General features: G+C 37.9%; 2 protein-coding genes across 8 annotated transcripts in view; one reads left to right on the plus strand and one right to left on the minus strand.

The window, feature by feature from the left end:
* RAB3GAP2 (RAB3 GTPase activating non-catalytic protein subunit 2) overlaps positions 1-20,213 on the plus strand; it is a 47,853-nt gene extending 27,640 nt beyond the window's left edge. For 4 of the 7 annotated variants that reach the window (XM_086744125.1, XM_086744126.1, XM_086744129.1 and 1 more), the window contains 20 exons: positions 186-268; positions 785-867; positions 1,318-1,408; positions 4,245-4,372; positions 4,851-5,064; positions 6,505-6,602; positions 7,457-7,562; positions 8,565-8,725; positions 9,577-9,793; positions 10,189-10,362; positions 10,486-10,592; positions 11,629-11,695; positions 12,455-12,525; positions 14,350-14,385; positions 14,955-15,029; positions 15,264-15,482; positions 17,158-17,247; positions 17,332-17,550; positions 18,253-18,411; positions 18,692-20,213. In XM_086744125.1, coding sequence (XP_086600251.1) covers positions 186-268; positions 785-867; positions 1,318-1,408; positions 4,245-4,372; positions 4,851-5,064; positions 6,505-6,602; positions 7,457-7,562; positions 8,565-8,725; positions 9,577-9,793; positions 10,189-10,362; positions 10,486-10,592; positions 11,629-11,695; positions 12,455-12,525; positions 14,350-14,385; positions 14,955-15,029; positions 15,264-15,482; positions 17,158-17,247; positions 17,332-17,550; positions 18,253-18,411; positions 18,692-18,838 — 2,545 coding nt within the window. In that variant the 3' untranslated portion in view covers positions 18,839-20,213. The remainder of the gene's footprint in view (positions 1-185; positions 269-784; positions 868-1,317; positions 1,409-4,244; positions 4,373-4,850; positions 5,065-6,504; positions 6,603-7,456; positions 7,563-8,564; positions 8,726-9,576; positions 9,794-10,188; positions 10,363-10,485; positions 10,593-11,628; positions 11,696-12,454; positions 12,526-14,349; positions 14,386-14,954; positions 15,030-15,263; positions 15,483-17,157; positions 17,248-17,331; positions 17,551-18,252; positions 18,412-18,691) is intronic. The other 3 variants (XM_086744131.1, XM_086744127.1, XM_086744128.1) reach the window with 2 other exon arrangements.
* Positions 20,214-20,824: 611 nt separating this feature from the next.
* The window catches only part of IARS2 (isoleucyl-tRNA synthetase 2, mitochondrial), a 29,327-nt gene continuing 22,728 nt past the window's right edge, over positions 20,825-27,423 (minus strand). Inside the window, exons 16-23 of the mRNA XM_086743442.1 lie at positions 26,635-26,737; positions 25,625-25,750; positions 25,121-25,252; positions 24,388-24,494; positions 23,374-23,519; positions 23,021-23,211; positions 21,321-21,465; positions 20,825-21,194 (exon numbers count right to left, since the gene is read on the minus strand). Of these exons, the coding sequence (XP_086599568.1) occupies positions 21,043-21,194; positions 21,321-21,465; positions 23,021-23,211; positions 23,374-23,519; positions 24,388-24,494; positions 25,121-25,252; positions 25,625-25,750; positions 26,635-26,737 (1,102 nt within the window). The 3' untranslated portion in view covers positions 20,825-21,042. The remainder of the gene's footprint in view (positions 21,195-21,320; positions 21,466-23,020; positions 23,212-23,373; positions 23,520-24,387; positions 24,495-25,120; positions 25,253-25,624; positions 25,751-26,634; positions 26,738-27,423) is intronic.

Here is a 27,423-nt window from a genome sequence, read left to right on the forward strand (position 1 = left end):
CTTTCTATGCTCTGTATAACCAAATGAATTTCATTGTTGTTTTTGGAAACTGCTTTGTTAGGAGAGTGCAATTCTTGTGTTCCTTCTCAAGGAATTTAATTTATTTCTTTTTATTATTATTTTTTTTTTCTAAATCATTCACTTTAGTTCTCTTTGCTTATACAATTAAAATTATTTCCCTTCAGTGATAAAAAGAGTGAGCGAGCAAAGGATATGCATCTAGTGAAGAAGTTAAATGCTTTACTCAAAGCTAAAACTTCAGATCCGGGTAGGTTCTCTTATGTAATTTCTTAAGGTTGTATGTTATCAAATGGTTCTTATATTATCTGTCCTGTAAAGTGTACAAACACAGGTATGATTGCTATGCATTCTGACAGCTGTATGTGCTATGAATTGTGATCTTTAAGTAGCATATATTTTTTTATAATAAACTACAAGATTATATTTGATCTCATACAAGGATCCAGTATAAGCCTTGTAAACTTTAACTCTCCTTTGAGTGCTTGCATAAAACCTGGTCTATTTGCAACTCATTATGCTATGTAATGGAGTTCAGCATTTGACTCTATATACCCTTGTTCCTGCAAGTAATAGACAGTTCTTACAGCATACAGACTTGGAGTAAGTGGTGCCACTGAACTGTTAACGTTGTTTAATTTTCCCCAAGTTTATTTTGGCAACTTCTGTAATAGTGTCTTCATTTCTGTGGCGTGAACCCATGTGCATCTTAACTGTGGTGCAAGTTGACTTGCTTTTCAGAATGCAATTGAGAAATATGAATTAGTCATGATTGTTTTTGCAGATTTGATTGAAGCTGAAGCGAAGGAATTAATACTTGATATCAAATACCCTGCTACAAAGAAACAGGTGAATATTTAGAAGCCAGTATTGTTTTAATATTAGAAAAAAAAATACTGCATTATCAGATAAGAGTGCTAAATCTTTTAAAATCTTTCAAAATATGTTATTTTTTTCTATAGTTACTCGAAGCAAATAACTGAGTTATTTTGGTGGCGGTGGGTTTTGTTTGTTTGGGTTTTGTTTGTTTGGGTGTTTCTTTTTTTTTTTTTTTTTTTTTTTTTTTTTTTACAACTTATTGAATTAATTTTAACTTATGATTTCCCCAAGGTGTCTTCCACGATAAAAGCCAAAATAATAAAAAGAGGACAGACCTTTCTGTAGGATCACATTATGCCACAGATATATGCAAAGGAAAATACAAATGAAAAATCATTGTCAAAGTTGTGCTTTGTTGAGTTAACTTACATTTTTACAGTAAAACTAAGTAAATGTTTAATTCTGTTGAATGCTTAACAGGCTCTGGAAAATATATTGACAAGTGAACGTGTGCCACTTTCATCTCTCACAAACATCACTCAGACATTAATGGATGATTTGAAAAAACAGGGTAGGTGGATATTTGTTCTGTGAATACCATTTGAAATGGTACGCTTGTATCTTTCTGAAATGGAAGAACCTTTTTTGTGCTTGAGAGGACCCAGTTTTGGAGACTCAGCTGGATATTGAGGAATAGAGTAGAGAATCATAGAATCATAGAATCATAGAATGGTTAGGGTTGGAAGGGACCTTCAAAGGTCATCTAGTCCAACCCCCCTGCAAGGAGCAGGGACATCCCTGACTAGGTCAGATTGCTCAGAGCCTCATCCAGCCTGGCCTTGAACGTTTCCAGAGATGGGGCCTCCACCACCTTTCTGGGCAACCTGTTCCAGTGTTCTATAACTCGAATCGTAAAAAATTTTTTCCTAATTTCTAATCTAAATCTACCCCCCTCTATTTTAAAACCATTACCTCTCGTCCTGTCGCAACAGGCCCTACTAAACAGCCTTTCCCCATCTTTCTTGTAGGCCCCCTCGAGGTACTGGAAGACCGCTATCAGGTCTCCCCGGAGCCTCCTCTTCTCCAGGCTGAACAGCCCCAACTCTCTCAGCCTGTCCTCATAAGAGAGGTGCTCCATCCCTCTAATCATCTTCGTGGCCCTCCTCTGGACCTTCTCCAACTGGTCCATGTCCTTCTTGTGTTGGGGGCTCCAGAACTGGACACAGTAGTCCAGGTGGTGGGGTCTCACCAGGGCAGAGTAGAGGGGGAGAATCACCTCCCTCGACCTGCTGGCCACGCTCCTCTTGATGCAGCCCAGGATGCGGTTGGCCTTCTGGGCCGCAAGGGCGCGTTGCCTGCTCATGTTAAGCTTCTCATCCACCAGCACTCCCAAGTCCTTCTCCTCAGGGCTGCTCTCAATCCGTTCCCCGCCCCGCCTGTATTTGTGCCTGGGATTGCCATGACCCAGGTGCAGGACCTTGCCCTTGGCCTGGTTGAACTTCATGAGGTTGGCACGGGCCCACCTCTCCAGCCTGTCAAGGTCCCTCTGGATGGCATCCCTCCCTTCCAGCGTGTCGACGGCACCACACAACTTGGTGTCGTCGGCGAACTTGCTGAGGGTGCACTCTATCCCACTGTCCATGTCGCCGACAAAGATGTTGAACAGGGCCGGGCCCAGCACCGGGCCCCTGAGGGACACCACTCATGACCGGTCTCCACATGGACATTGAGCCGTTGACCACCACTCTCTGAGTGCGGCCATCCAGCCAACTCCTTATCCACCAAGTGGTCCGTCCATCAAACCCTTATCTCTCTAGTTTAGAGAGAAGGATGTCGTGCGGGACAGTGTCAAAAGCTTTGCAGGCATGTGCCTGCCACTTCCTTTTTGTGTGTTGGGACTTCTCAGCAATAGAAATCTTTTGGTGGTGGTTTTTTTTTTTTGTGTGGTTTTTTTTTTTTTTTTTTTTTTTTTTTTTTAATCAGTGGATTCATTTCAGCTTGTTAGAAGATAAGGCCTTAGCAATAGGAATCAAGAAATCCCTACTACTGTTGTGTGGGAGTCCTGAATAAACCATTTGTCAATTAGAAGGGTTGTGCCCCTTGTCCTGCCTCAGTGAGAACGTGACAACATCTTTGAAGTTTCAAATCCATGAGAGGAAATTTTTCTTCCGCCTGTATCAGTGGTGGTGTTTTTTTTTTTTTTTTTTTTTTTTTAGCCATTTTCTTGAAGTAGATGGAAGAGATTGAGAGCTTCACATGTGCTGTTTTCTACCTAATTTTGGTCTGGCATTGTAAATCACTAGCTATTTCTATTAGAATTCCTAAAAAAAACCAAAGAAAAATGGAAACATGCTCTTTTACACTGAGGAGAGATTGACAGAACAGTATACTTACTGAGGTCTGTTTGTTTGAGTGTGTATTTTTCATCATTAATCTCTTGTCATACATAACATTATTTCCTCACAGTCACAATAAAGAACAAACTTGGCTGATGTTCCAGCCTTCTAATTCCAGAGAGGTAGTGGCATATCCTTCCCCTTGTGCTGAGTAGGTAAAAGATAACATGAAGCAGATGCTGGACTCTGTGAATGCTTGTGAAGAAAAGATCAAGTGACTGGGTGGCAAGCTCTGCATTTCTCTTCTGTTTGTAGGATTTTTAATAGCAATTTATCAAAAGTGTTTAAGGGTTTGTAGGGAGAAAATAGTATTTAGAAGCTGTTTGAAGTGAAGATATATTCAAAGATATGTTTCCTATAGAAAGGTCCTTTAGGACCTCTGTAAAATGCTTTCTTTTAAAACAAAGAAGTTTAAATAAGAGGGTTTTTTCAACACTGTGTTGGTGTTAGTTTCCTATATTTTGATTGCTTTAATTGTTACTGAAATTTGAATGTCAATAGATACATGAAATTTCTGAGACTAAGATTGTAGAAATACAAAAGGCAGTGTCTTGCAGAGATGAAATTGAAATCGTATCAGTAGGTATCAAGCTTTCTTCTGATGCAAGGAATATGCTTAAAATATTGGTGTAATGAATAAAATATTATAGTTTGGTATTTAATTCTTGAGAAAATAAAATATATTTGAGACTTAGTGTGTTTCAGTTTTTGGTAGTCTCTAGTTTTGGCCTTAAACCAGGAAAAGAGAATAGATTTGTCTTTGTTCAGTTCCACATCATCAACCTCCTTCAGTTTAAAAATGAGCCTGATAACCTTCCTCTACTACTTCTCATTAAAATAATTCTTGTTTTATAGTGCCATGAGTTAAATATAAACACTGCAAGCACCATTGCTTCAAGAAATTACACTAGGAGACGCAGGTCCTCCAGTTCTAATAAAGGAGAAGTTTAATGCAGCTGCACTGTTCTAGGCTTTATATTCAAGTTCAAATGCAGTTTTATTTCTCCTCAGAGCTTGAGTGCGTGGATGAAGGACTACTGCAGTTCTGCGCAAACAAGTTAAAGCTGTTACATCTTTATGAACTGGTTAGCAAACTAAATTCCCAAAGTGTACAGAAGGACACTCCACCCTCGGATAACGTGAGTAAACTCAAAATTCAGTTGTCTTACAGAGTGATGATTTAAGCCTAAAAATATGTTTTAAAGGCCCTGGAAAAGCCAGTAGAAATTACAGATTCTAGTATTTGCTTGTGTAGTGTCATAATTTTGCTTACTTTTAATATAACTTATAAAAAGCTTATGCATTTATAAAAGCCATACATGTTTATTTGATGAGCTTGTTCACTTGATTGGCGATTATTGTACTATGAGCAGGATCTAAATATAGGAAATGTATCTGCTGAAGTTCTGAAAAATTAAGCCATACAAGGTCTTCATTTGAGCTATAAGAATAACTGATTGTGAGATGATTCAATCATTTTGGCCCTTTTAAAAAGACAATATTCAAAATAAAATATTTTGACTCTTCTAACTTTTGTTTTAATTTTTACTGTGCTTTGAAAAATATCTGTTTGCATTTATCTTGTCATTTGCAATTTTTGGGACTTTTGCATTTAAGGACTTGGCAAAACTGCTTCGGCTAGAAGAAAAAGATTTTCATAGGCTTCAGACTTTACTGGAGAACTACAAGAAAGAAAACACCCAAACTACTGTTCAGTCTGCTGATGAAAAGGATGATACATTGTCTTTGAAAATGTTCTTAGAGTATTTGGAATATGAAAAGGACATGATTAATGTGAAAAATATGGAAGACAGAGAATATGTGGCTTTAGGTAAGAACTACTGAACAGTTTGTCAAAGTACTTAAAGACTGATTATAATCTAAGATGGTATAAATATTTTAGCCTTAATTTGGAGACCTTAACAGCCAGACTTGCCTTTAGTGGTTTGTGACAGTGCTAGTTCCAGACTCTTAGCTATAGGTCAAGTCTTTCTACCTAGATGGATATTAATACAAGTTAACTATCTGTGGATATAATTACCCTAAGGCCATGTTATCGCTGTTCATTTGTTTATTAACGCCACTATGTTGGACAGTGGTAACTAGGTACTTCAGAGAGCAGCTGTATTCTGCCATTTCTTTCATCGTCACAGCACCTCATCAGGTCAGTTAATGACAGGACTGACTTTAGCCTCAGAGATGGGGGAGCTGACCAGAGGCAGCACAGGACCATTACGTGAGGGAATAAGGAACTGAGGAGGTTTTGGAGAATGTTGATCTGAAATATTATGGAAGGGGGGAGTGTCTGGGGTGTCTGTTGGGGTGTGGGATAGGGTTACTATCCGTAGTCTGCTTTAGTTTACAGATCTTTTCTGGAGTGTCCTTGGGGGAAAGTAACTAGAGGAAGCAGCTTGAGTTAAATCTGTCTCAGTGGAACTGTCTTCCAGATGATTTATTTTCGGAGAAATTTTGGTTCAAACACAGAATTCTGTGTGCAGGTGTTGTATGGTGTTCACTTTGTAGCCTCCTGCTTCTTTTGGCTTTAATTGTCAGACTTTGAGAGGAACTGGGATTGAAAAGTTAGACAGAAGAGCTTGGCTTTCTGTATAAGGATCAAAGGCTGTTTCTAAGTAATCTTAGACTTTGCATTTTCTCTAACGCAACATTATACTTAGTATTAAGAACTGGGGTAGAAGTACTCTTCTCCCCACCCCTTGGACAGCGATCACCAGTAACTTATTAGGACGTTCAGCTGTAAAACAGATATAACTGAAACATGAATGTTGTGCTGAGCAGTTTAGATGGTTTCTTGAAGATCTTGTTTTATCCAATTTTCCTCTGCTTCAAAGGGACACTCACACTTTTTGTAGTGCTAGTAATTGTTTGGGTTTTTTAATTGGAAATACCACTAGTTTGCTATCTAAGATACTACATGCTGCCATACGTTTATGGGTTACTCCATGCATAAATTAGTCTGCCACTTCAAGCCTTTCTTTATATTGAATAAAATGTGTGGACCAAGCAGTACTATAACCTTTGTTTTGTTATAAATCCATTTTCACTATTACCCCTGTAGTGCTAGGAAGACTTTCATGTCCTTTCTAATGAACCTTCTTCACTAAGGGTATACTATCAGGGTATCCTGGAGGTAATTTAGTCCTTTTTATTGCATTCAGTGGGACCTGATCAATAGATGATCTTTCATGTAAGCGTAAGAGGAAAGGCTGTGGCTTTAGATGTCATTCATAATGTGAACTAATTTTTGCTTTAGGCAGCTTTTTCTTCTGGAAGTGTTTACGTGGGGAGAGTTCCACAGAGGAAATGTGTGGTGCATTGGAATCAGCAGGTTTTAGCCCTCAAATCTTGTTGGTAAGATGTTTATTGCATACTTTAAAACTTTCATTTAGCATTTTGAAAACAAAACATTGAAAAGAAAAATTCTGAATGTTGACCTTTGAATTAATGCTGTGTTCAGGCTGTGTTCAAATACCCCCACATTCGGTTCTTTAGGTGATTATATTTCCCACTTAGGAGATGTCAAAGGGAAAAAAAAAAAAGAATAAAATCTTCCTGTAGAAAGTGTGGGTATTCTAGTGGAAATAGGCATTTAGGACTATAAGTGTTAGAAAATTTTGCTGAAGATTTATTCTACAAAGAAACAAAAATTATGATAGTAGTTAATTTCAGGTTCCGATACATTTGTTACAATTCCTTTTTGCAAGAAGTTGAAAAGTAAATTTTTCAGAATCGCTAGTGATGTTCAGACAATCATCTTTATCTTTCGCCTGGATGTAGGTTCAGTCTTTTACTGCTTTTCTTCCATCCACTACATAATGGTGGAATTACTTATTTCAGTATTACTTGTCTGTGTTAAGATTTTCAACTATAATACTAGTAACTGCTAACATTTACCAAGTTGTGACTTCTAACATACTGGGATTAGCTGACTGTTCCTTCAAAAGAGACTGTTTTCCAAAATACCTTTCTAAATGAAAGATACAGTTTGTATTGTTTCATTTCAAAGTCTGTCATAGGGTGCCTTATGCAATATAATAAGGGTTTATGGATATATGCAATATAATAAGGGTTCATGGATATAACATTTCAGCTCCATGACACAAAAATTGTTCAGGAAAGTGTTTGCATTAGATATATTGCAATATTAGAGTTTCATTCTGTAGCTTTAATTCCATGTTATCTTTTTTTTTTTTTTTTTTTTACAGTCACTCCTTCTCAATTTATGGCTTTCCAAGGAAAAAGATATTCTAGACAAACCAGATTCTGTCAGTTGCCTTCACAGTATGCTGTCACTTCTGAGCAAAATGAAAGGTGAAATGTGCATTTGGAACACTTAAAAACAACTGATATTAATTATTAGAAATTTGCTACTCTGACTAGCCTATATTATCACTTAGGGTTTTTTACCTCCTCACAAATTATGTCACAGAGCTAAATGCTGTGTGTTGATAAACTAATTAAAAATACAATCAAAATCTGACACATGTCACAATTAAAGACCACCTTCATGCCCTGCAGTTTCACTCTCCACTAAGTTGCCACAAGTTCTATTTGGCACCAGAAGGTGGCTGTCCAGCTCCCCTTCCTCCCTTTTTTGGGTGTATAGTCCTGCCACTCTCCCTTGTGCTGACTGGCTCTCAGAAGTTCTTGGAGTTGCTTTAACTCATTGAGACAGTTATTCTACCAGCTTTTGTATATTGAACATCTCTGTAACTTGAGGGGTATTCTATATCAACTTGCCATTATTTGGGGTAAGTTGTGTAATGAGTAAATACTGATACTACTACCTCACACAGAGCTGCTATGGATATATCTGTGCTGGGTTCCGTTATGTCTAGTTCACCACAGGGCATCATTATTAGCTTGAAACTGGAAGCATGAATAAGCTACTGCTGCTGTTTGAAGAAATTAATTCTGATGGACTCGAGGTAGCCTGAAGAGAGCTTGTGTGAACTGAATATTTGTGTCGTCTTGAAATCACAAAGGAAGCTGTCTGCATTGTGAAGTGTCAATTTGTAATATTCCTTAGCTCTAGTAAGCGTGCAGTAGGTTTTACTACCTAGTGATTTAGATCTATTGCCTGTTTTACAAATTAAACTTGGAGAATGAGTAATTCACGTTCTGCTTTTTATTTCAAATTTGAGTTATAATCTAGAAATTGTATGCTACGTCTCTAGAAAAAGACAATGTAGAGTAATTGGAAATTGCTCCTAATAGAAGCTGTATTAAGAAGTGCTGCTTTCAGGGTTGGTTGCTGCTTTACTAGTTTTAACACCCGATGACCCAGGTTTCCTGCTCTCTTTTTCTCTCCAGTTGCTATAGATGAGTCATGGGACACTCAGTCGGTTTCCCCCTGGTGGCAGCAAATGCGTATAGCTTGTATTCAGTCTGAAAATAATGCAGCTGCCTTGTTATCTGCTCACGTTGGACATTCTGTAACTGCACAGATAATTCACGGTGTGACAGGGAAAAAGGTAAGCCATCTTGAACCTCCTCCTTCTATTTTATTTACTGTAGCAGTTGCATGCAAAATGCTGTCTTTGTAATAGAATAACATCCTCAGCATTCATTTGTCATTCTAATGTGGGCAGAAGCATGCCATCCTGCAAGCCTGAAAATTTGTATTTGAATTTGAAGAATATTGTGCTGAGGTAAATTAATGATATATCAGAATTGTTTACTAAACCTATTTAAATATGTGATAGGAACTGTACATTGAGTTTTTCTCTTGATAGCAAATGATGTTGATAAACTTAAAGCCTACACAGTTTGCATGTAAATTTGAGAAGTCCATTGAACTTTAGATGGTAAACCTGTTTTAACATAGTTGAGATTTTTTTTTTTTTTTAAACATACTGGTGAATTTTCTTAGCACTTATGTTACTATGCCTTCTTAAGGTGATGGATGTTTGCTTTTCTTGGCAATAAGTATCTTTTCACAAAGTTGTAATTAAGACTGTGAAACTGCACACAGCATTGCAATTTAAGGTGGAAAAAGTTATTCCATTCCCAAATAGCACTAGGCATACGTATGTTTTACTACTTATCTTAACAGGTTAGATGGGATTTAGGTGATGTTCGGTCTTGTAAATAGCCTGCCTATAAATTGTAATTAGATTACTGGGAAGTATTTTAATATTTTTGCACATTCACCTTAACTGCTGCAATTCTGCATATTAAAATTGTCAGTGTTGCCCAAATAGGAATGTTGGTATGTTGCAACATATTATGCTTGACCCATATGCTCTCTCCTTTGGGATTTTTTTAAAACAAGACTATGTTACTTTAAGTGAACAGACCTAAACCAGTTCATTTGTTCTGTTAGTTTTCCCAAGTAATTGTAGGTTCAGACGCAGAATCCTGGGAAGCACTTTCCCTTGATACTGAATATTGGAAACTTTTGCTGAAACAGTTAGAGGACTGTCTGATACTTCAAACACTACTGCATAGCAGAGTGAGCAAAAAGTCAAAAAAAGTCTCATTGCTCCAGACTGAGCCTTTGGGCAGGCTTTCTGTGAAGAAATTGCTTGAAGCTGGAAAAGGTACAGTTTTTTGTTTGTTTTTCTTTTGGAAAGGTGGCTGATTGTCTTTGTAATAGATTTCTGACCCATGCTTACCTACTGAAAGATATACACTGCACTGGAAATCATTCTGTTGGTTACTTTTCTTAATTTAAAAACCAATGCAAACCACATGGAATTGTAAAAGGCTATTACTGTAAAGACTGTGTTGTAAACCTATTATCAGTTGATTAGGAAGTTTTCTAATTGCTAGAATTATCCTTATGTATTTAATGCTAGTAGTTAAAACTCGTATATCTTCTCTTGTCCTTCAGTTCTGAACCATAAACCTTCTGGAATACATTGACTATACTTCATACATTTGTGGATTGTTTTTTGTTGTTTTTTTTGTTTTTTTTTTTTTTTTTATATTCTAGGAGGTATTGCTGATACTGTAGCAAAGTGGGTTTTTAAGCAAGGCTTCAATCCTCTGGTACTGAATTTGGCCCAACACAAAACCAATACAGATAGTACTGAAGAATCTGTAGAAATGCATACTAATATCTTTATTGAGGAACTAGAAGCAGATGCAGGCTTGGAAACTATCCTAGGTAAGAAAATAACATGAATTTTTAAAATTCTAAATGTCTGCAGAGATGTTGCTACTGTTGTGAAGTAGCAGAAAGCATAGTGGGAAGAGGTCTGTCTTGTAACTTTAGATTTTCTTCTTCTAGAGTTGCTGCAACTAGCATATCAGCAATTTCCATGTAGCCTTGAAGTGGATGTACTCCATGCCCATTGCTGTTGGGAATATGTAGTGCAGTGGAATAAGGACCCAGAGGTAAAAGAATTTCATTTGTGGGGAGTAATAGTTAAGACCAACTCAACAGAAGCAGTTTCACAACTTTGTAATAGTTCGTAAAAACTTTCATTAGGACGACTAACTTTGAAAGCATACTAGCTACAATTTTTCTGTGCTAAGTGGCAGGGAAAAATTGAATTGAGAAAATGAATGCAAGTCTTTGAGGCTGAATGGCACCTCACAAAGACAGGACAGTTTGTTTCTAAGCTATCAGATTGTCAAAACTGGAAGTGTGGAAACTGGTTTCAAATCATCAGCAGCAGTTTTGTCTGAATTTTGTGCGAGTAGAAAACAGTTTAAGTAGTGCAAAATAGTAATGAACCTTTCCTCTGTTCTAGATATGCTAAAACAGATCACAGAATACTAAATTTGTTAGACTAGAATCTATTCCATTTAAAGAGGAAAGAGAGATTTCTTGAATATTCTTAGATTCCCTGGCTAGGCCACTGCTGGGAATTGTCACTGGAGAAAGAGGGGAGGAAAAAAGAAGTATTTTTTTCTGCTGCTGTCCTATAGCTTCTCTAATACTGGAAAATGTCCTAAATTCAGGTAATACTAAAATTGAAGTCAGCACTCCTTATATCTGTGCAACATAACACTTTCCTATAGAATAGCAGGGTCCTTTGACATTGTTAAAAACTTACTCCGTTGTAATGAAATGGAGTAAAAATTAATCTTTCTAGCACAAATGGATTTTGTGTTTGAAAAATGACCGTAGTCAGTGGGGAGGTATCTTTCAGCAGAGTGTGTTAGCAGTACATATACCTAAACAAAGGCCTGTAAACAATGCAGAAATCACAAGATATTTCATGTTTACCAAAACATACTTTGCCACGAGCATGTATATTTATGAGAGAAGATTGCAATATTAGAATAAATCAAAAGTTTTATAACTGTCAAAAATTATTAGCTTTAAAATAATCTACCTGGGCTCTTTAAGAACCAATAGTTTATATGTAAACCAAATTTTGAATAATGTAATAACTTGTTCTTTTACTTTTTTGTTTTGCATAAGGAAGCATGTTTTCTCCTTAGGTCTATAGATCATCTAAGATGCATCACTAATGCTCATGTTCAGCACGGTAAGTGTGAAGCTGTTATTAAAAATGATCTTTGTTGAAACTTTAGAACAACAGAATAAATGAGTACTTGTTGACTAGTGTAAATGTATGCAGTTGTAGTAGTGATGGCCATTTTGTCTAAAAAAACCCAAACCCAAACTTTGTGCTGACATTCAAGTTTTTGTTTTTCATGTTGAGACTGAGTTTCCTTTGGAACGATTAAAATAAGTTGGTTAGATAAAGTTAATGTGCTTAACTAAAAACATTTAAAAATAAAATTGCTTTGGAACTGTTTTTAATTTATATTTAAATACAAATTAAAAAAAAAAAGCTCATGCTTCTTGCAGTCAATTACTTTTCATGCGTTTCTTGATACTGTTGTAGTGAATGTGATGGCAATTGTCCTTTTTGTAGATTCTGTATGCAGATAAGGTGCACTTTATGCCTCAAGCACAAGTCTGAAACCTTCATGCTTACTGCCAAAGTTTCTGTGCATCTGCAATGTTTAAGCCAGTCTGCATAATACAGTAATTCTAACAAATGATTCATTGCACTTCTCACTGTATTCGGTCACCCAGGTAGTCTCTTCCCGAGAAATCTGAAACCTAAAGTCCAAGTATAAAGCAGTGAGGATAACTGACAATTTCTTCTTGTTTCATTCACCACTTTTTTTCACTCCCTCTCCCCATTAAAGGAACTTTGGCCTGTGATTTTTTCACGCCTTACTTGTAAGATCTCGTTTCTATTCACTTGGAGTTTACAAGTTTGTGATTGTTGTAGGTATCGCTCTGATGATGTGGAATACATTCATAGTAAAAAGGCTTTCTTCTGCTACATATCTAATGGACAAGGTGAGTGCAGTATTGTGACAGTATTTTTGAGGCTGGATTTTTATTATTAACTGAAAAGTGAAGCTAGTATTTTTAAACCGTTATTTTGTTTATTTAAAATAAGTTCAGAATATCTTTGATTTAAACATCAAAAAACCTTTGCTTATTTGGTTCATTATGTAGCTAACTTTTGGAATTGACGAAGGAATTAATATTTTAAAATGTTAGATCTGTGGAATGATCAACTATAGGCAGCTTTAAGTAACAGCTGATGAGCACTGGCTGATGTGTGCTGAAGACTTATGTACAGTGTTTAGCTTGCAATTGCTAAAAAAAGTATTTGTGAAACAGTTTGAAACTATAGATGTGTGCCTATATAAAATTTTAAATCAGGAAACAATAAATAAAGTCTTTTGACCCCACTAAACTTCAGTTTTTCATACTTATAAATAATGCAGTGGATCTGTTTACTGGAAGTAAATTCTGTTTAGGACCGGAAGACAGTTTAGGAAGAGTACTGCCAGGAAGTGATAGATCTGTTTAAATTGTGCAAGGAGAATCTGCCTGTTGGTTTGCCAGATGTAGAACAGCAGCTAAGTGTTTTTCAGCATAAAAGTCGAGATGCAAAAGAGAGAAGTGTTGACGGTGATTTAAAAAAAAAAAAAACACCACCCTCAAAAATTTGCTGTCTTGTCTTCTTTTTGTTTAGCTCTGTAAGAATTGGAGAATATAATCTTCCTCATTCCTTTCAGCAAGGCTCAGTTGTATACAGTTGTAGTAGGTGTTTCTTCTGCAAAAACTCAGTTTTTCTGCATGCCTTTATGTAAATCCACCACAATTACTTCTGCCTAGATTAACATCCACAGAAGAAGAGATAATGGTTTTTATTAACTGTTTTTGCACATATCTGTTACCTCAAACAAATTCGTAGTAACAAATGTTGCTAACTTTTAACAGTATTTATGTATGTTTGAAAGCTGGCAATTAGTTCTCGGGGTTTGTGTTACAGAAGCAGTAGCACAACTGATCTCTCACCAACTTCTAGAAAAAATAGTTTCCAAATCTGTGAGCACTTAATGAGTCCCAGAAGTGACAGCTGAAAGTTGTCTTGATTTCAGACTTTGAAACAGCATGATGGATCACTTTGAGTTTAAATAGTCCTGTAATTCAGGACCCTGGAATCTCACTTCAGCTGTTGTTTAGACTCTGCCATCATGTTGTAATCATTACTTTTAATATTTTTTTTTTTTTTTTTTTTGTGCTACGGAAGAGAGAACTTTCACTGATGTGCTTCATCATGTGCAGCATGTGATTCAACTTGTAGAAATTCGACCTCACAGTAACATTGCTAAACAGAATATGATTGAGGTGTCTCTTCTGAAGAATTCAGATAGGCAAAGCATGGAAACCATGCAATAACTTTCTTATTAGACCTTCTCCATCTCAATGAATATGCTGGAGCATTCACTCTTCCTTTCCCCTTCCTTTGTTCCCTAGTATTTCTTTCTAATATTACACTTGGTATTATAGCTCTAATTCTGTACACTTGGAGTTTTTTAGCTGCCTTTGAGATTTGAGTCAGGTCCTTTGGGCCTTATTTCTGATCCTAGACTTTAAGAAGGATGAACTAATTTATTGACATCAGTGATGTTCATTTCTGAGTTGCATCATCTGTATCAAATCTTTATGGAAAGCAAGCTATGCAATATGTTGCATTATGTAGCTGTAATGAACTATTTTCTCATTTTATATTAGGAAAATAGTAATAAAAAGTTAAAATGTGGAGTAACAGATACCTTATGATGAAAATTATTTAATTGTGCTCAATTTTTTTTTTTTAAACAGGTTGGAAAAGCTCCAAAGGACAGATTATGCAGAAGGGCAAGTAATACTACTTTTGTCTAAATGGGAAGAAATAAACAAAAATGCCTTAATTTTAATACTAATTTGTGATTTATATTTGAAAGTTTCAGAAAATTCAGAATGCAGCCCTAGAGAATTTTAAGAAATGTAAATTAATCTTTATCTGACAAAACAAATTAGAACAGCAGTATAACTTTGATTATTATAGAAGGTAGAGTTGAGACTATAACATGACAAAGTACTATTATTTTTCATGCGTAATTTCATTAGTTAAAACTTTTTTGGAAGACAATTGAAATGCTTGGAAAATGACACTTACTACACGTGATTACTTGAGGAATTCAGTCTTCTTTAGAAATGGAGTATTGTACACGGCTACATTTGTATTTATTCCTACTTTTTCCCCATTATTTTTAATTCTTTGTTGCACTTAAGTGAATATTAGTTTACCTTTAAATATAATATATTAATAAACTGAGCTTAACAATGTGTTTTATGTCAACAACTGTCTTCTCAAACATACAGAGCTAATAAAAGCCCGTTTCAATTCCAACTGAAACAATTTAAATCATACTGTTTGTTAACAGGACGTAGGTATGGGTGACACAGCAATGACAGCTTTTCTTGGCTGCTGTTCAGATCTTCTGCAAACATTGCTAGAGGTAAATTTTTATTTTTCCTGTAGAAAGTAATGAACTAATTGATTCAAATTTAATTTTAAAGAATATGGTTATACTAATTTCTGTACTGTTCAGCTCAAATATTAATGAACTTCTAGAAAAATTTTATTTTTAATTTCACTGCAGGGAACTTATGATCAAAGCTGTGTCTTTTGCATAGAAGGCCAGTTTAGATGACATTTTGTGTGTGCCTCCTTTTCTGTGTTGCTCTGGCAGGCTGATGTTAGTAGTGACGAAATGCAGGCTCCTGTCTTGGATACTGAAGACGCTTGGGTGTCAGTAGAAGGACCGGTATCGATAGTAGAACTGGCCCTTGAGCAGAAACGCATTCACTACCCACTTGTTGAACACCAGTTTGTGTTATGTACAATCTTGTACGCCACCATGAGGTTTTCTCTGAAGAGTGTGAAGCCTCTTTCGCTGTTTGATAGCAAGGTATGTCTTGAAAGCTTATGTGCATACATCTTAATATTGCTGTCCTTCATTTTGGTATCTATATATGCACACTAGCTTTCACTCTTTAAACAGTTCATCCATAATTTTATGAAAGACATCTTGTTCATTGTGGTGCATTAACAAAGCTGTCATCAGAATTCAGGCTGAGATCCAAACTTGGCGCTTTTTCTTATGAATCGAAGATTTGTAGTGACCTCAGAAGCATGAAACTCAGCTCCTTAATAATTAGCTGGCCTGGAAATACTGCGTGTTAAGAAGACTGGATGACAGGCTTTTCTAGTCGCTTTGAGAAGTGCCAGATAAGAGAAAACATAAATATTTAAGGTCAGAAATGTTATGTTAGTGTCACTGCTGTATCTGTTATTGCTGATGATTATTCCAGAATTCTGAGCATCTCAAAGAGAATAAACAGCTTGTCATTTAATGCATATAAACCACTTAAAATGCAGGGACTTTTTTTTTTTTTTTAAGTGCACTATATCAGCTTGACCCTGATACAAAACGGATGCCACAAATTGAGCTTCCTCCTCCTAGCTCTGCCACACTACAATTCTAAAAATTTAAGTGTAGACTGTCATTTAATTCCTGCTAGCGAGAAAATTATTTAGCCCTGTAATACTGCGCAGAAGACTTCTTCTTGATGATTTACTGGAAATGCAGAATACTACTCTTCTTCTGCTAGGTTGCTGTCTGTGTGTAAGCTCTGATGAAGCAGTTGGGTCTGGTTTTAGCATTTTAGCATAGATCAAATTCAATTGTTCTTATGCCTTTTTTTTCTTATCTGTTAGCAGAAAGCATTATACTATTTTTTGTCATTCAGGAATACATATTATGTCTCAAGAGTAAAATTAAATCCTGTTCCTGTGCCTCCTTTCTTTTACATACAACTATTATTCTCAGTTGCTGCCTTTTTGCCTTCACTCAAGATTCCCATTTGTTCTGTAATCTTATGAAAGAATTTCTAACAGGTCTTTACAGGATTTTTGGCTAATGACTGAAAAAGTGGTTAAAAGTTTCGAAGACCATTTACTACCTTATTTCTGACAAGGCGAGTCACTGTCTAGACCTACACTTTCATCACTTTCTTTTAACATAGGCTTTTTTTTTTTTTTTTTTGGTACCAGTTTCCCTAGTCCCTCTTAGTATGGAGCAGGACTGCCAGAGATGCTTGATACTGAGTAGGTTACTGCTAGAGCATGGTGAGCTGAAACAAGGACTACCATGTGCCATCATTCAGGGGTTTACCTGAAATTTGATTAATCTGTAGTTCAAGAGACCTTAAAACTAAGCGATGTCAACTATATCAATAGGTTATAAACAAACTGTATTTTTGTATCGGCTAGTTTGCATTTCTTCCTACGTATTATGCTTGATATGTTGGTCTAGGAAATCTATCCAAACTTTCAGCTCCAGCTGGTAGTATATCCGATACCTAATCTAGTAAGCAGGTAGTCTTTAAGTTTGAAAGCAAATCCTTGATGTGTTATGATTGCATAAACAAAAATTTGTTTTGTTCTGTAGCTTTAACTTACAATATTAATTTTTGTCCCCAAAGAGAAGTAGAAGTTGTAGTACAAATTAAAAGTGTTGAATCAAAATAGATTACTTTTCTTCCCCTGTATCTCTGAGGCCTGTCTTTGGTTCTTGATTTTAGGGCAAAAATGCATTTTTCAAAGACCTTACTTCAATTCAGCTGCTACCTAGTGGAGATATGGATCCAAATGTGTTATCCCTACGACAACAGGTAGGTATAAGTTTTGTACTGAAAGTTCATAAACTTCTAAAATTTCAAACGACACTGAAGTAACTTGCAATTTTTGCCTCTAAGTTCTTGGTCAAAGTTGTGAGTGCAGCAGTTCAAACACTATGTTCATCACAAAAGGCCAAAGAAGTCTTGGAAGAGGAATTGTTTCCTTTTGAAAAGGGGAAGAATTGGCCAACTTTGGCTGTGGACCTGGCTCAGTATCTTCAAATCTCTGAGGATGTGATCAAAAGACATTATGTCTGTGAACTGTATAGTTATGGGCTGGACCATCTTGGTGAAGAGGTAATAACAACTTTTAATGATTTTTAAATCAGTACAGCATTGTGTCAGATATTCTGCTAAAATTACTTTTTCACTTACTTAAGATGCCTGGAAGGGTTAGGCAAGTATCAGGCTGATAAAGCCCCCAGGCTGAAAATGTCAGAGGCTGGAAAAGTAATTTTTCAAGAGCAATAATTACCCTCATTTTTCCTTCTTCCCAACAAGAATCCATGTGTAGCAACTGGTGGAAACATGACAGGGAGTTACCCTACTAGTCTGAACTTTGTGATACTACATTTGATAGTTTCAGGACTCAGCTTTTTTTTTTTTTTTTTTTTTTTTTTTTCCTTCCCTCTAAGGTCTTCTTATAGGAAGGTTTACCAGTCCTTGGACAAGAAAATCCTTCCCTTTCTTGGGGGAAGAAGCAAACCAGAGATTATATGGAAGTTAGGAATATGTTGCTGAACTGTAAAACAGATCTTGTGCTCATGCTAATCACTGTGTAAAGTACAGAGCAATTATCGGCCTCTGTTAACTCTTCTGCTGGTTTTGAGGCGTTTAATAACATGCTTTATTACAGTAACAGGAACACAAGATCTTAACAGTTTCAAAACTATTTGTCTTTTTTGTTTGAGAAACTTTGCCAGAGCTTTTCAAGCCTCCAGGTAAGTGAGCTGTGTCATGCTCAAATGGCGTCTAGTTCCTTATATTTTTATATTTCAGGCCTTTCTTCAGGTGACTGACAAAGAAGTGCTTGCATCGCAGCTGCTGATACTGGCTGGACAGAGACTGGCTTTTGCTTTACTTCATGTGCAGACAAAGGAGGGTATGGAACTCCTCACTCGGCTTCCTCCAACACTGTGTACCTGGCTCAAAGCTATGGTAAGTTCAGCTCAGTTTAGGAAAACGGGTTGATTTTTCAGAAGCTTCTCTTCACCAAGACAGACATTACAGCTGAGCGGCTTACTAATAGAAACAAGAATTACTTCTCATTTTTCCTGCTGCTAGTTTTTTTCATGAAGGGTGAAGCAGTTTAATGGGTCAAAGCATCAGCTTAATTGAGCTAAGAAACATTAGTAATCAGTTTTGTATGAATTTGGGAGGGTTTATATGCAGAAAATCATCTGTAAAATTACTCTAATGCTGTGTTTCTTTTATATAGGACCCCCAGGAACTTCAAAATGTAGAAGTGCCAATTGCAACAACAGCTAAACTAGTGAACAAAGTCATAGAGCACTTACCGGAGAATCACGGGCAGTACAGCCTTGCCTTGAACCTGATCGAGGCTGTAGAAACCATCTCCTCCTGACCTCGTTGGTCAGCACAGCTCTGCTCTGTAGTGGTATAATGCATGATTTTACACAATGAGGCTGAACTTTACAGAAAGAAACTTCCATGTGGCTCTTGTTAAACAATGAAACGAACAATGCTCCCCACTCCAGAATCTCAGAAAGTAATTTCAAATTGGAGTATATTTAAAATTCTGTACTAGTACAAAGATGTTTAGTTTCCAGTACACTTGTCAGTACCTGAAATGCTTTGTTATTTATTTCTGACTAGAGTGCTTTTTGCAGTAGTCTAAATTGGATATATTTGACAGCAGTTTTAATCTATTTACAAAATCACACCTTGTGAAATTCTCTGTTTCATGCTGGCAGTAACTGCTGCAGTTTCAACGTTCCATGTATGATTTGTTTTTCAAAACAAGCTGTAGGATAACACCATGAAAAACTTCAGTCTCTGAAGTTACCATGTAAAGGCACTACTGCTTTTTCAGAAGCTAGAGCTGCTGTTGGGCTCATGCCTTATAACTGCATTATACGTGACAATGACGACTGCACTAGACAGAGGATGAAATGTGCTGGGGCCTTATGCAAAGGGAGGACAGCCCACACTTAGAAACAGCTTGGGAAGGAGAATCCAATTCTCCAGACACAAATATGGACTGGTGTTTTAGTCCACATCTCCCAGTATTGTTTCTAGGGTGCTGGGCTTCAGCTAAAACTGGTGTTATATCCCCCTCCTTTATTATTAAGCTCTGCTGAGTTTAGGTCAAGGAATGTCTTACTGTAAGATTGTTCCCCCATTTTATCACTGTAGAAGATATAGTATGCTGTAAATCTCTGCACATGTTAACTTGTAGTCAAAAACTGCTTAAATAGTTGACCCAACTGAAGATCTATAGTACTGACTACTTTAGCCTTAAAAAACTCACTTTTATTTGCAGTACCTACAGGGAATCATATAGTGAGTATTTTCACTATTCGAGTGATATTAAACATGATTATCTTGCATCAGTTAGTACTGTTTACTTTCTACCTAAAGGAAGCCAGGAGAGAAAAACGAAACTGGTGTAAACTGTTTTTGTCTTGAAGTCAGCTGAAATTACTAGCTCCATCTTGTAACCTGCTCCTCTTGCATTATATGTAAGAAACAATTCTGCCTTGCTGGAGACAGAATTTGGTTTTACTTTTCTGAAGTATGTGCTGCTCTCATGGCAGGGTTCGACTCCCCCTAAGAAAACCGATTATGTAGGTGGGTTGTTTTAAACAGCCTCCTTCACCTGTTCAGCATCCCCAGTTCCTAATCACTGCACTTTAATGTAACTGATGAAGGCTCCTGATACCAAATGTTTGACTTCTTACAGTGATACGAGATCGCACAGAGTAAAGAATTCTAATAAGAACAAGTGGCCAGCCCTGGTTTATGTTCTATATACTTCTATATTCTCTAACTGAAGTTAAAACAGCTGGAGGAGAAAAATGTAAGAAGGCAAGATTGTGCAGGTGACTTCACAGCAATTCACTGAAAGCACTTCAAACTTCTGCAGAAATGAGTATGCTAGAGCTTTGCTCATCATGGAACCTGAGGAAAAACAAAAATGTTTCTTAGTTGCATTACATTCCTGTATCCTGGTACAGCTGTGTAAAGGATTTTACTGTAACTGAGTATTATGTCAGAGCTGACACACTACACAATCAAATCTGTAATGTATTGTAAGTAATACTCTGTATATAGTGCTATTTTGTGTCTAATTTGCTGTGGATTTGTGTAAATTGATTAAATAAAATTTGAGGTTTCATTGTTTCTTTTCCTTCTTTTGAGGGAGTGGTGAACACTGCCTTTCCTTCTTCTCTTTTACACAAGAGGAGTAGATACTCCAGTGGGGAGAGGAGTGGTGCTCTCCCTGCTGACAGTAAAAAACGAAACAGTAGCTGTTTTACTGTGGAGTTTCACTTAAATTGAAGTGAACTTCACAAGAGCATAGGTTTCTAAAAACAAGTAAATCAGTCAGTTATTTTGAACCACCTTTTTTATTAAGCTGAAAAGTGATATACACAATTAGATATATATACATAAGGTTCCTCCCAAAACACATGATAATTCTGCTCAGGCTTAGGCTTAAGCATCTGCTTCTACAGGCTTCAGTACACAAACCTTCTGGTTAGCCACTCCTTTTGCATACCTCAACACTCCTGACTTTGGCCCAGCTTGTGCACAGGCATTTCCTTTTCACGTGCTCCCTTTTCCAGCAAGGACTTTCAGGCACCGTGGGCAGGGAGTGCTTGAGGAATCAGAAGTGTATCTCCTGCAGCGAGGGCACTTTGCTTTGGCAATTGGTAGGGCTATAACTTTATACGGAGATTCTTCAAGGATATCGCCCCCTGTCAATGCAAGCATTAGTACTGACATCATCTAAATGTACCCGTGAAGCAAACCACAACATACAGTGTAGTGCAAAAGAGAACCAGATGCTTAGCACAGTAGACTGTCTGGAATAGTTCTCTTACCTTCCAAGTTAATCAGAAAGGTTCCTCTGACAATGTTTGCATCTGCAGGTGTTTCTTTAGGGAGGTCACTCAGCAGGGTTGTCTGAGAAGCCATCATTATTTCATTCAGCTGTGAAACACTAGAAGTTTCTTCAGCCTGCAATGCCTAGGGAAGAGAGTTAATTTTTAGATTGCAATCTGTTTTTGTTCCTCAGCATCCTCCTAGGAAATGTTGAAGCAAAAGTAGAATTATTGTGTATGTGATTGCAACAGTTGTCATAGCCTTGTCAGGAAGAGAGCACAAGTTTGTTTACAGACGTGTGCCTTTGTGTCTAATTATATGCATATATATATATATATAAAAAAAAAAACAACAACTATCTTTAAATCGGGCATTAAAACTCAGGTCTACTACTGCAAGCTCTACAATGCTGCATTCTTAAAACAAATGCTAAGACAGGGGCTCCTAGAGTGGATCATTTGAACCAAGAGACTAATTTACTTACTCCTGCCAGGGGTGTCCCCCAACCCTTTACAGACTTGAACTGCAGTGTCCAAGGTTCCCTCTGCAGAACTTTTCAAGTTACTTTTTGACCCTCACATCAAGAAAGCAGATTACTTCGGAAGACTTTGGAAGAGCACTGCCAGAGGCACTACAATAGGTGTTTTCAAGGGGTCCAGAGCAGGGGCCAGTCACCAGTAGCGCAGCCCATGAGAACCCATGAGGTCCAGTACTGTTTGACATCTTAATTAACATCATAACCTGGGTGATGGGGCAGGGCCTACTCTTAGCAAGTTTGCTGATGACACCGTGCTTGGAGGAGTGGCTGATACACCAGATAGCTGCACTGTCCTTCAGGACTGCAACAGGATGGAGAAACAGGTGAGCAGAAATCTTGTGAAATAAGTTCAATAAAAGTAAATGCCCAGTCCTGCCCGTAGGGAGGAAGAACCTCAGGCACCAGTACACACTGAGGGCCAACTGGCGGGACAGTAGCTTAGCAGAGAAGGGATCCTGGTGGACAAGCAGCTGACCATGAGCCAGCAATATGGTTTCACAACAGAGGAGGCCAGCAGCATGCTGCATCAGGAAAAGTGCTGCCAGCAGGTTGAGGGAGGTGAGCCTTCCTCGCTACTCAGCCCTGGTGATACACATGAGCAGTGCTGGGTCCAGTTCTGACCCCCAGTAGAAGAGAGATGTGAACTTACAGTATGAGTCCAGCAAAGAGCCATAAAGGTGAGGAAGTGACTGCAGCATCTCCTGTATGAAGAGAAGCTGACAGCTGGAACTGCTCAGCCCAGAGAACAGAAGGCTTAGGGAGATCTTACTAACGAATAGAAACATCTGACAGAAGGTTGTAAGGAAGATGGAGCCAGATACTTTCAGTGGTGCTCAGTGACAGGACAAGAGGCAACAGACAGAAACTGAAAGAGGAAAGCCCAAGAGAACCCAAACCCACTTTTTTACTGTGAGGACACTGGTTGCCCAAAGAGGTTGTGGCACCTCCATCCTCAGAGTATTCAAAACCCAACTGGACACAATCCTGGGCAACTTGTCCTAGCTGAGCCAGCCTGAGCAAGGGGCTTGGGCTATACAGTCTCCAGCAATCCCTTCCAACCTCAATTATTCTGTGATTTTCTGGCAACTACCAAGCAGAAAAAAGTTTACAGAAATCAGTATTTTTTTTAAAGATAACATTATTCTTAGTTGCATCTTTTACCTCCATTAATTCAAACAGCAATCCAGGCTGAATTACAATGACGACTTCATATTCCAAAGCATTCTTGCCAGAGATGGACCCAAGGAAAGAGTCTCTCATCGCACATGCACCTTCTATTGCTTCCTCAATGCCAGGCTTCTTCCACGCTGAGCTTGCATTAATCCAGCCAGTACGAAATACACCCTCTGAGTCTTGAAAGCAAAGCAAACAAAGGAAGTTTTAATTTAGTGTCTTTCTATTCAAGTGTTTATTAAGTGAATAAAAGAATGGTATATCTCTGTATTTGCACTCCTTTTAACTGTGCAACTGAACAATGCACTAAAAGAGTTCCTTAGAAATTACATGTGCCTTACCTTTCTTGTAAGGGAGGTGCTGGAAAACCTCCTCTGCCAAGTGAGGAAGAATTGGTGCAAAGGATCGGACCACTATGTCTAAAGCCTCTGCTAGCACAGTTTGACAGGAACGACGCTTAGGATCTTTTTCTTCTTCACAATAGAGCCTGCAAGACAGAGATGGAAGCCGGCAAGTACCTGTATGTTCACGTTACTGTTCTTTCTCAAGAGCCGTACTTTCCAGACTGCCACTGAAAGTACAAAGTCTGACCTAGCTTGCCTTTCTAAGGAAAGATTTTCTTCATTGTCCCTCCCAGGCAAGCATAGTAGTATAGGTACAGGACCATCTGCTTATGCAGCCGCATTTTGTCACAGAAAAGGAGATTTTGTGCATGGCATGTTAATTTGTTTTATTTGTGTAGAAGAGAATCTTTCCTCGAGGAGGTGAGCCTGCAGCTGTTAGCCCCTTGTTCGTCTATAAAATTTAACATTAGGACTTTTCCATGTCCCCCTCCCCTTTACTTGCATTCTGTAAACTAAAGATCAGTATAAGCCTCTACCTCCTTCCCACATGAAACAGTCTTTCCAAAATTTCAAAAGGTATCGGTCACATCCTTAGGATTCTTTACCTGTTTTTTAGATCAGTAACAGACATTAGGTTGCCCAGGTAAGTGCCAAGAGCCCTTCACCCTACCTTCCCAAATTCAGATGTGCACACTTCCAGGTAGAAATACAGATCCAAGAATCTATCTTTAAAACTTTATTTAGTTTTAAATGCGTATGCTTGATGACCTGTCAAAGTCATTCAGTATCCCTAGTGGACTGAATACAGAAGCACACTGATGACAAAAACACTCGGATGAAATCAGCTAAGCCTTCACCTGTGTGCTTCAGTGCACTAAAGCACAGTACGTAACTGTGGAATGTTCTCAGAGATAGCTGTTCTCACTCAACATTCACCTGGAATCTTATCACCTCCATTTCAAACTCATTAACTTGTTTTTGCCCTTTTAAAGGCAGCAGTAACAAACTTACCTGTCTTTGATTACGCTGAAATAAAAGTTAGACAAGTTTCTGGAACAGAATGATTGCAATAATCGAACAACTTTGCTATAATCATATTCTTTGTATGCCTCTGTGACCTGGGAGAGGGAGCAAAGAGAAATAAGAGGTGTGTATCAGTTTTCAGCACATGGCATACAATGACAACCCCAGTGAACCTGAACTTACAGAAACTGTAGTGAGTGACATAAAGTCTGGGAGAATCTTTTATTCAAAAGGTTGTTGGAGGGGAAAAATGTTAATTCAGTTAACACTTAGGACAAAGAAATAATTTCCGTTCAAATTTGAGGGGAGAGGACAGCAAAATCGCAGAAATTGTGCCCACGCTTTCTCATCCAGCAGAATGGTTCCTAGTGACAAAAATGACTAAATTTTGGACTACAGCAGATTTCCAAAGCTCTAGGTGGTTTTGGTTTTCTTTTTTATATCCTATTCTAACTATTCCTAAAGACTTCTAATTTGAGACCTTGGGAAGTGGGAAAAACTGGTTGATACCAAAACGAAGTTAAGAATGTTAAAAACAAAAGCTTCCCCTCAGAAGTTGAACTGGCTTAAGAGAATGCACATAGCATCAGAGAGACCTTTGTGGTCATAATTTGCCTACTTGACACGTACTCTTTACTCAGGACATTTAAAGCATTTTCCCTAGAGAGCATAACCAATAAAAAACATTACACATATTCATCTAAATACAATTTGCCCCTACCTTATTGCCATAATCTTGCAATAAATGCAGCATGTATTGATCCACTATGTACATCTCTGAAGCAGGGATGGAATCGGTTTCTGGATTGAAGCCAGCCACGTTTCCCAGCATGAAGCGTAGTGTATTCCGAAGCTAGGAACAAACCAGACAAATTAATGTTAATGGTCTGCACTTTAGATGAAACACAAAATGGTAATATTCTATAATGATTTAACTGAAGTTGGCTGTTTTTCAAAATGACTGTTTGAATAGTTACAAAAGCATCATGAGGAACATCGGCCAAAAGGACCTATAGAAAAATAAAGACTGGCTATTATCAAACATGCTGCAAAACGCACTTTTCCTTAGTACACTTTACTATTTGATCCACAAATGTAAAAAGCAGTAGTACCTACTTAAATCAGTTCAGAAAAGCTTTCCTTAAAGATTGAAAAGCCAACACAAAAACAAATATAAAGAGGACCAGTCAACAGAACAAAGAGTGTTAGCACATTTGGCTCATACCTTGTTGATATCATCTCTTGCGGCATTAAGTACAACAGGCCCAATCAGCACCTCAGTAAAAACATTTGATTCTGCCACCCACCAGCGGAGGACATCAGCACCATACGGAGGATCCTTGCTGTGATCCTAAGTAGAGACAGGAAGGCACACGAGTAAAGCTGCTGGGGGTCCTGCAGCACAGCAAGCAGTGCAACGAACGTTAGCTGTTAAGTGTGGCCAGGCAGCCACTGTCTTTGGAGGCCTTCACCCTCTTTTAGCAAGATCTGCTGTTAAGCCAGGGCTACACTATATACTTGCAGCAGTCTGTGTACAGGCAATGCTAGACCTCAGGTAAGTTGAGTTACACTCATCTGACAGCCTTGAATCCTTTGACCGCTTAACATTAAAATACCAATGTTAATATCTAAAACTACACGACTGATTCTTTTGTCTACAGAGTTGCAACACCTGCTTAGCAGCCTCAGAAAGAGCAACAGCAGGACTAGAGAGGGGAAAAAAAAATTCAGAGCATCACCTGCAGTGCAATCTCCCTGACCATGGAATGAAGCAAGTTCGCAGAGTCGATGAAGAGCCCAGGCTCGGAGCAGTCAGACTGCTGGGGTGCAGCCGCTGCTCTGACTGCTATACTGCTGGGCCCCGCTTGTAGGTTTCAGTCAGTTTGAAAGCAGAGGATAATAATTTTAATATTTTTTTAATCCCTCCCTATCATTCCATCAAGGTGTTCCAAGTAAAAAGGAACCACTCTACACCTCCTATAATAGAGTATTTTCTTCTCTTTTAGCACAAAACAAATTTGTCGTTTTTTAGACGCTACAGCTGAAGCAAAACAACTCTAGGTTTTTATTCCAGCCAAATGGAATTGCAACGTAGCCAAAGTCTTTAGAAAAAGCTTTCTAGAGTTCTGCTACAAGACAGCTGTTCAGAGAAAAACACACCACAAGACAGTTGCAGAATTCGGTAGTGAAAAATTGCAACTAGTGATTTTAAAAAACTCAGAGAGTTTGACTTACTTCTCCTCCATTGATAACTACATCAGGGTCAACCACATTGCCGATAGATTTAGACATTTTCTCCCCTTTCTCACCAAGAGTAAATCCATGAACTACCAGAGTCCTGAAAAAAAGAACACAGTCCCGGGGGGGGCGAATCTATGTTAAGAATAGATTTCTAACTAGGATATTTGTAAGTCAAAATGTACAGAAGTCCTCTGTTTTGGCAAGCCTGAGGCTTAATCTGCTGAGTTCAACCAACCATGAATACACTGTACTACCATCTAAAGATGCACATGCATCTTTATTTTCCTAATTTAATTTTGCCATGTGAGCAACAGATTGTTTCCAGATATCCACAAGCATTTCAGATGAATTAAAGACTGAAGTATTATTTACTCTTTAAGCCAATACATTGCCCAAAAATTGCACAGCCTCCTTGCAGCTGACCCACATTACCCTTCCCTATGCTTTTCACCTTCCAGGGGACAAACAGTAATGTCACGGCCCCAGTATAAGACACGCACAGTGATTCTGAATTCCTTACAGCCTAACGTTCAAGTCACAAGTCAATGATCTTAGGAGACTTTCATACTGCACCTCCCATAATAATCCCTTTGATTATGGGAATGGGAGAGATGGCAAAAGAACAGGCCTGTATCTGATAAATAGGATCCACCTGAATGACTGAGAAAGAAAAAAACCCGCTGTTAACATTATGACAGAAAAAATCCAAACAATAAATCCATTACAATCTAATCTGACAAAAACTTTATACTGAAAATGTAAGAACATAAATCAGATACTCAG

This window comes from Chlamydotis macqueenii, chromosome 3 (genome assembly GCF_036417535.1).
Source record: "Chlamydotis macqueenii isolate bChlMac1 chromosome 3, bChlMac1.mat, whole genome shotgun sequence".
Classification (NCBI taxonomy): domain Eukaryota; kingdom Metazoa; phylum Chordata; class Aves; order Otidiformes; family Otididae; genus Chlamydotis; species Chlamydotis macqueenii.